Here is a 9,473-nt window from a genome sequence, read left to right as displayed (position 1 = left end):
AATATGTATAGGTAAGGAATTCACACTGCGTTATATTTCATTGGTCTCCGATTACGAAATATACTTACCCATATAACAAGACCATATATCAATATGATCAACACTTCCTTAATTCGAAAAATTTCCCGTCAGAGATTATTCTAATTTTATCAACGAATGGCTATGCTATCAACCAATCGCTATTCACCCTTGCAACAAATGAAAGTAAAGCATCGGATATATAAAGGTGAGCTATAAATAAATACCCAGGGAAAGAAGCGAGTAACAGAGATTAAACATTCAATGACTTGTAATGTGGGATAAGAGCAGAACAGTAATTCATATCAGACAGGAAGACAACGGCTAAAAAATAACATGATGAAATTAAAGAAAGAAAATTACTGAAATGTTAACCCTGTCTTTGCCATATAGGATTCGAAAACATCTATCTATCATGGAACGTGTAAACTAGGATTCGATTATGTGTCGACGTTGCTGTTATACAGAGGAATGAGGTTACAATAAATGCAAGTAAAAACAGGCTCTAAAAGAATGGTAAGTGTTATATACGTTTGTGGAAATTATGTTTTCGAAAGATTGGGGTGGTATGTTTTCAGAGTTCTAAATAATCGTATATGTCTTGCAGTATATGTGTAGATATGTGTAGATATGTGCAGATATGTGTAGATATGTGTAGATATGTGCAGATATGTGTAGATATGTGTAGATATGTGCATATATGTGAAGATATGTGTAGATATGTGTAGATAGGTGTAGATATGTGTAGATAAGTGTAGATATGTGCAGATATGTGTAGATATACTACTGGATCAGATATATTATCCTTAAGTAACAGACACCAAAGGAGAAGAAAATGTGTTAAATCTGCATAACACTACACTAAAGTTTAATAATATTACCAACTAGATCAATCACTTACGTTACCAGCCAGATCAATCACTTACATTATCACCCAGATCAATCACTTACATTATCAGCCAGATCAATCACTTACATTACTAGCCAGATCAATCACTTGCATATAAGCCAGATCAATCAATTACATTGTGAACTAGAACAATCACTTACATTATCACCCAGATCAATCACTTACATTATCACCCAGATCAATCACTTACATTACCAGCCAGATCAATCACTTACATATAAGCCAGATCAATCAATTACATTGTCAGCCAGATCAATCACATTACCAGCCAGATAAATCACATTATCAGCCAGATCAATCACTTACATTATTAGCCAGATCAATCACATTATCAGCCAGATCAATCAATTACATTATCACCCAGATAAATCACATTATCAGCCAGATCAATCAATTACATTATCAGCCAGATCAATCACTTACATTATTAGCCAGATCAATCGCTTACATTATCAGCCAGATCAATCACTTACATGGCCAGCCAGATCAATCACTTACATTATCAGCCATATCAATCAATTACATTATCACCCAGATCAATCAATTACATTATCATCCAGATCAATCACTTACATTATCACCCAGATCAATCAATTTCATTATCAGCCAGATCAGTAACTTACATTATCAGCCAGATCAATCACATACATTACCAGCCAGATTAATGAATTACATTATCAGACATATCGATCACTTACATTACCAGGCAGATCAATCACTTACATTACCAGCCAGATTAATCACTTACATTATCAGACATATCGAACAATTACATTACCAGACATATCGATCACTTACATTACCAGCCAGATCAATCATTTGTATTACCAGCCGGATTAATCACTTACGTTATCAACTAGATCAATCACTTACATTATCAGCCAGATCAATCACTTACATTACCAGCCAAATCAATCATTTATATCACCAGCCAGATTAATCACTTACATTATCAGACATATCGAACAATTACATTACCAGACATATCGATCATTTACATTACCAGCCAGATCAATCATTTATATTACTAGCCAGATTAATCACTTACGTTATCAACTAGATCAATCAATTACATTATCACCCAGATCAATCACATAAATTACGAGCCAGATCAATCACATACATTACCAGCCAGATCAATCAATTAGATTATCAGCCAGATTAATCACATACATTACCAGCCAGATAAATCACTTACATTACTAGCCAGATCAATCACTTACATTATCAGCCAGATCAATCAATTTCATTATCAGCCTGATTAATCACTTACATTATCAGCCAGACCAATCACTTACATTACCAGCCAGATCAATCAATTTCATTTTCAGCCAGATCAATCGTTTACATTACCAGCCAGATCAATTGATTTCATTTTCAGCCTGATTAATCACTTACATTATCAGCCAGATCAATCAATTACATTATCAGCCAGATCAATCACTTACATGACCAGCAGATCCATTACTTATATTAGAATCATCAATCTCTTATGTTATTGTTATATCCATTAATTTTATTGCAATCATATCAATCTCTTATATTATTGTTAGATCCATTACTTGTATTACAATCATGTCATTTACTTATATTATTGTTTGATCTATCACTTTTATTACTATAAGAACAATAACCTATATTACAGTCAGATCAATCATATATATGACAGTCAAATTAATGACTTATACTACAGTCTAATCAATCATATATATGACAGTCAAATTAATGACTTATACTACAGTCTAATCAATCATATATATGACAGTCAAATGAATGACTTATACTACAGTATAATCAATCATATATATGACAGTCAAATTAATGACTTATACTACAGTATAATCAATCATATATATGACAGTCAAATTAATGACTTATACTACAGTCTAATCAATCATATATATGACAGTCAAATTAATGACTTATACTACAGTCTAATCGACCACTTGCATTACAGTCAAAACAGTTGAGTAGAGGCGGATGAATCACATATATTACAGTCAAATCAATGCATTATATTGTAATTAAATCAATAATTAATATTAGAGTCAGATTAATCACTTATATCAAACCAGTTTCATTTATTACACCCCAATCAACCACTTATATTACCAGTTAGTGCAATTGCCTACTTACATTGACTGTCAAATCAATTATATGTATTAGTCAGAGATCAATCACATTTTATAGTCAAATTAATCATTCATACTACGGTCATATCAATCATTATATTAGTCATATGCATTACTTTTGTTACAGACGATCAGTCGCGTATATTATCACGTAGCTTTGTCACTTATATTAAAGTCAAATCAATTACTTTTACTGAAGCATAGTCACTTTTATTAGTCAAATCAAACGTCAACATTAGTAAAATCAAACGCTTATATTACGCTCAGATCAGTCACGTAAACTACTATCATATCAATCAATTGTACTGGAAGTCACATCTTTCAGTTCTAATAGTCAGACGAATCACTTTTATTACAGTAAAATTAACCACTTACATTAGCCATATCGGTGACATATTACAGTCAAATCAATCTCTTATTATATAGTCAGACCAATGTCTTACACTCTAGTCAGACCATTCCATTACATTGCTATCAGATCAATCAGTTATGTTACATCGAGACCTAACACTTAGATTGCAGTCAGATGTGTAACATACATTAGCAGTCAGATGTGTCACGTGACACTTAGATTGCAGTCAGATGTGTGAAGTACATTAATTAGCATTCAGATCAATGAAAGTATAATGCTACTATTTATAAATATAAATTACGCAATACAGTCTAGAAGTCCAAATATCGCTAATGATTCGTGATGGAGGAATACATAGTTAAATATTATAATTATAAGAAAAAAGATTGATTTTGGTGTGAATGGCGAAGTAAGTTATGGTTGTAGGCATGTATCACTTGCAATGGAATTAATGGCTGTAGGTATATATCAGTAGCAATGGAATTAATTGCTGTAGGTATATATCTGCAGCAGTGGAATTAATGACTGTAGGTATATATCAGTAGAAATGGAATTAATGGCTGTAGGTATATAGCAGTAGCAATGGAATTAATGGCTGTCGGTATATATCAGTAGCAATGGAATTAATGGTTGTAGGCATATATCAGTAGCAATGGAATTAATAGCTGTAGGTATATATCAGTAGCAATGGAATTAATGGCTGTAGGCATATATCAGTAGCAATGGAATTAATGACTGTAAGTATATATCAGTAGCAATGGAATTAATGGCTGTAGGTATATAGCAGTAGAAATGGAATTAATGGCTGTAGGTATATAGCAGTAGCAATGGAATTAATGGCTGTAGGTATATATCAGTAGCAATGGAATTAATGGCTGTAGGTATATATCAGTAGCAATGGAATTAATGGCTGTAGGTATATATCAGTAGCAATGGAATTAATGGTTGTAGGCATATATCAGTAGCAATGGAATTAATGGCTGTAGGCATATATCAGTAGCAATGGAATTAATGGCTGTAGGCATATATCAGTAGCAATGGAATTAATGGCTGTAAGTATATATCAGTAGCAATGGAATTAATGGCTGTAGGCATATATCAGTAGCAATGGAATTAATGGCTGTAGGTATATATCAGTAGCAATGGAATTAATGGCTGTAGGTATATATCAGTAGCAATGGAATTAATGGCTGTAGGTATATATCAGTAGAAATGGAACTAATGGCTGTAGGTATATATCAGTAGCAATGGAATTAATGGCTGTAGGCATATATCAGTAGCAATGGAATTAATGGCTGTAAGTATATATCAGTAGCAATGGAATTAATTGCTGTAGGTATTTATCTAATAATAATGTTTATTGATGTGTGCGATTGTTCCAGAGTATAGAGATTCATACTTTTATTTATTATTTTAAATATTCAGACAACATGCGTAGCAAAGGCAGCTATGTTATACTATCTAACACACATCCTATCACATCGAATACTTCTGTTTCAGCACTACCAGGAAGAAATGATGGTTGCTACATTCGTGACCATGACCCTAGTTGTTGGTACGTTCCTACCTGTTACTAATGGTTGCCCAATAAATGGCAGTACAGCGAACTTCAGTTCTATTCTGAAAAATACCTCAGAGATCTCGGAACGTGACTTTACACTCTGCAATCGCAGCTATGGTTCCATAACTACACTCATCTTGTCTTACAACAACATAAAAACTATTGCCGCTGATGCATTTAAGGAGTTCTTCAATCTGGAGAATTTAGACTTGTCACATAATCTGCTTGAAGTGGTTGACGATAACACATTTCATACATTGAGGAAGCTAAGGTCACTGGATTTATCATACAATAGTCTGACCAACATTACGAGAGGAACCCTGGACAATAAAGTGTATCTCGTCAGTCTCAACGTTTCACACAACAAAATCAATTATGTTGATTCAAATGTATTTAGTGTGGATCATATCAACATACGGGAAGCAAATTTTGATTGGAACGAAATATCCACATTTGAACCATGGCCATATAGTTTACCACGTGATATTAATGAAGAAAGAAATGTGTATATCAGGCACAATAACATTTCCAGATTCACTAATTCCATGAATTGGACATATAATTTGAAACCTCCCTTTATGATTTTTGTGTACCTGGATTATAATCAACTTAAAACATTTAGCGTTGATGATATTCGACTGTATAACCAACACTTAACTGATAGCGAGAGTTTTTCTGAACTTCTTACGTACAGACTCAATGTGTCCAACAACCCTTATGTATGTGACGGTAGGCTTTACTTTTGGGCATTCCTTGTGAGAAACTCCTTTTTCAAATGGAACCAGGTGGAATCGTATCGCTACCGATGTAATCTTCCTAAAGAACTAGAAGGAGAAGATTGGCTGCATGATGTTCCATACAGCAGCCTTGTCACCAATCTGACGGAAGCCGACGGTTGTCCATCGCGTTGCTTCTGCCAAACACGTCCGTACCTGAACTCCACCTTTGTTGACTGCGGGGGACTTGGATTGACCAGATTCCCTCCTATCCTTCCCCGTACCAAGTACCCGCATTTGGTTCTAAACTTGAGCTATAATGCCATCCAGCAACTTGAGGAAACAGATTATTCAAACAATATTGTCCAATTGTCTCTAGTCAACAACAAGATACAAACACTTAACGAATCTGTATTGATGTTATTTGACAATAATATTTACTTAGATCTTCAGAACAATCAGATAACAACAATTCCCAAAAGCATTCTCAGGTTTGAGTACAAAAACGTAAGTTTGGGTGGTAACCCTCTGAAATGTTATTGTGAGATGACGTGGATGATTGACTGGATAAAGAAAGTAGTTGTTGGAACGAATCAAGACCTCTCTTGCACAGCGGACGACACTAGTGTGCACAAGATCGTAGAGGTAACGCCAAGCATTCTAAAGTGCACCCATGAGGATTGGATCATTATTGGCGTTGTACTTGGCGTTGTTCTTCTTATAATTGTTATAGTAGGCCTATTCGTCAAAAAGTGTCCATATGAGACCAAAGTAATGCTATTCAAGATCTTCAAGATCCATCCCAGGGACAAATACAAGGTGGATGAACAAGTGGGAAACATTCACGATATCTACATCGTCTTCGACGAGAAAACGCTTGAAGTTTTAAAATGGGTTCGAAGAATTTTCCTTGTAAAATTGAGGCGAATTAAACCGCAGTATGAGATATTTAATCCTCATCAGCATGTAAAAGCTGGTGAAAATCTTTCCGAAGAGCTAGCTAAAAATGTGGAACAATCCAGGCGTGTAATTATTATCCTTACAGAAGACATTGCAAAGAATGTAAACAGGGAGTTTGAATGTAATTTTGCAGAAGGTGAATATTGTGAGAGGACACTGGAAGGAAAAATAATATATATTAAATTTAACTCCAAAGTTGACAAATTACTTCAGGAAGAACCATGGAAAACCAGAGTAAGTACCAAGAAGGTTTTCTCTCCTGACGATCGTTTATTCTGGTCTAAGTTAAGGTACGAATTACCTCGCATCAAGAGAGGTTCAAACAGAGTGCATAGTTGCCCGGATATTAAAATAGAAGCCGCTTTAGTGAATGGTAGACCGATGCAAAAGTCAGCATCTAATGCTGTACAAATGAAGCCTGTTTTCAATTATATCGGCTAATGCGGAAAACTGTTTCTGACAGAATGTCAAAATAAATTTACATCAAAATCTAAAGTGAAGTTTAAATTTAGCTGCCTCCTTCTTGCCCACATTCCCCATCGCCGGCTTTTTCTTTGGTTTTAGATGCAATTTAGTCTCACTGGTTCATCTATCCCCACTGGAGCAACAAAAGATATGAGACCTACAGCACTTGCAACAAGTGTTCTCTTGTAATCAGTGACACAGATATTTCCTAGTTTTAAACATCAATTTTTTTCTCTTAGCCAAATATATAAAATGTAAAAAAAAAAGTTAGCGGCTCTTTTTTATACAATTTACCTATGAAGTTCAGGAAGTGAAAATGACTAAGTGGAGCTAGCACTTTTTTGAAAGATGCACATCTGGAGTAAGGCCAAGCTGTATACTCTATAACCCATATTACACCCATCAATCATACACCAAAATAAAGGGAATTAAAGGTTCTTTGAATTATACCTAAGATATACTAGGCTTTTTTAAATAGCCAATATAACCAGTGAGGAAAGCCGGGGAAATTCTTGTTGTGGGGAACATACATATGAATGGATTTAACAATGTTGTATGGGACATCTGAATGGATTTAATCTGCAGTCACAGGCAAGACAATAGTTTCCTTACTTATCAAATATAACATAGGGTTTCATACAGTAGGTTAGGTTCCCATTTCTTACACTCTACTTTCTAAATAAATACTAATTTCGAGAAAGTTTCAGGGCAAATATTACAAACTTAAAGTAATTAAAGTTTATACTGAAAACCCATTCATTTACAATACATTAAAACTCTATTTTTTGTTTTCAGCTAATACAATAAATTATCGATGCATTGAACTCAAAGTAATATTTTAAGCATCACATTAAGAAACTAAAGACTTACTATCTTTCTAACATGTGCATTAGATTTTGAATATTCATTTGGATATATTGTAATAAGTCAATTCTAAATGATAAGCAGCATTGGTCTGTATATTTGGATATATTGTAACAAGTCAATCTAAATAATATGCAGCATCGGTCTGTATATTTGGATATATTGTAACAAGTAAATTCTAAACAATATGCAACATTGGTCTGTATATTTGGATATATTGTAACAAGTCAATTCTAAACCATATGCAGCATTGGTCTGTATATTTGGATATATTGTAACAAGTCAATTCTAAACCATATGCAGCATTGGTCTGTATATTTGGATATATTGTAACTAGTCAATTCTAAACCATATGCAATATTGGTCTGTATATTTGGATATATTGTAACAAGTAAACAATATGCAATATTGGTCTGTATATTTGGATATATTGTAACAAGTCAATTCTAAACAATATGCAGTATTGATCTGTATTCTTCTCTTCATTTATACCTGAACTGTGACAAAAAAGTAAACATTCAGTTCGGTTCATGTGATCTAGATACGATTGTAACGGCTATAATACTTCTAATTTGAGTCCCAATCAAAACAACAGGTGCTCTCTGTAAAATGTTTGCCTTTATATTACAAATGCTTCTCAGTTTTATCCTCGGATTTGCTCAACAAATTCTATTCCCGAGTAATTTCAATAGACAAACTGTAAGTCCCCTGCTCCGTAAAAGGTATAATGCAGCAGACCATATTTATAACAATCTAAAGCTGAAATGGAGTGTCGCTATGTTTGGTGTTTTAAATGATTTACATTGTGGAATGTCTCTTGGGAATTATCCCAAACGCGAGTCATTTCAAACCATGCTTTGGATCTTGATACGACTCTACTTAGTCTTTCCTTTTTTGATCTGGATTTAAAAAAAAAAAAAGTTAAATACAAGATTTCATATCCAAAAGTACTTGTTATATCTCCCTCTCTCTCTGTCTCTCTCTCTCTCTCTCTCTCTCTCTCTCTCTCTCTCTCTCTGCAAACCAGCTTCCTATGGGAACTCACTGTCACACATCCTCTCCAAGATATTCTTGTCCACCTCAGAAAACTCTGATGTGTCGACCTAGATACCGTGAAATGTCTATAACTTCAGTACACTGTCATTATACTCATGATCGCCAGCGACCAAAGCGGTCATATTCACCAAATATAACTAGATTTCTTAAAATTACAAATGTGTATTGGCATTTTTGATGATTTATAATGTAATGCAGGTAAGTATTCTGGATATGAAATTATTGGACTTTTGTTTCATATTTCATTAGCGAAAGCAGTTCTAGATTGGGTTTGCGGTGCGCAACAATTTGCTGTGCGATACAAAATGTGAGATACGGCATTACAGACTGAACATCTGTATTGACCTCAAGATCAGTCATGTAAGATTAAATAGATGTTTGATAATGATTGTATAGGACATCTCAAGAGCTTTATCTCGCCATACAGTCGACATATTTT

At 34.1% G+C, this 9,473-nt stretch overlaps 1 protein-coding gene across 1 annotated transcript; it reads left to right on the top strand.

Moving 5' to 3' along the window:
• Positions 1-263: 263 nt before the first annotated feature.
• On the top strand, positions 264-8,925 carry LOC149792107 (protein toll-like). Its single transcript, XM_089970633.1, has 2 exons — positions 264-534; positions 4,913-8,925. The coding sequence occupies exons 1-2, from the start codon at positions 505-507 to the stop codon at positions 7,088-7,090; spliced, it is 2,208 nt and encodes a 735-aa protein (XP_089826759.1). The 5' UTR covers positions 264-504; the 3' UTR covers positions 7,091-8,925.
• Positions 8,926-9,473: the final 548 nt, after the last annotated feature.

Source organism: Sinohyriopsis cumingii, chromosome 9 (assembly GCF_028554795.1).
Source record: "Sinohyriopsis cumingii isolate HCF-2022 chromosome 9, ASM2855479v2, whole genome shotgun sequence".
Classification (NCBI taxonomy): Eukaryota; Metazoa; Mollusca; class Bivalvia; order Unionida; family Unionidae; genus Sinohyriopsis; species Sinohyriopsis cumingii.
The sequence above is the reverse complement of the archived record's forward strand: the minus strand, read 5'-3'. Positions and strand labels throughout refer to the sequence as shown.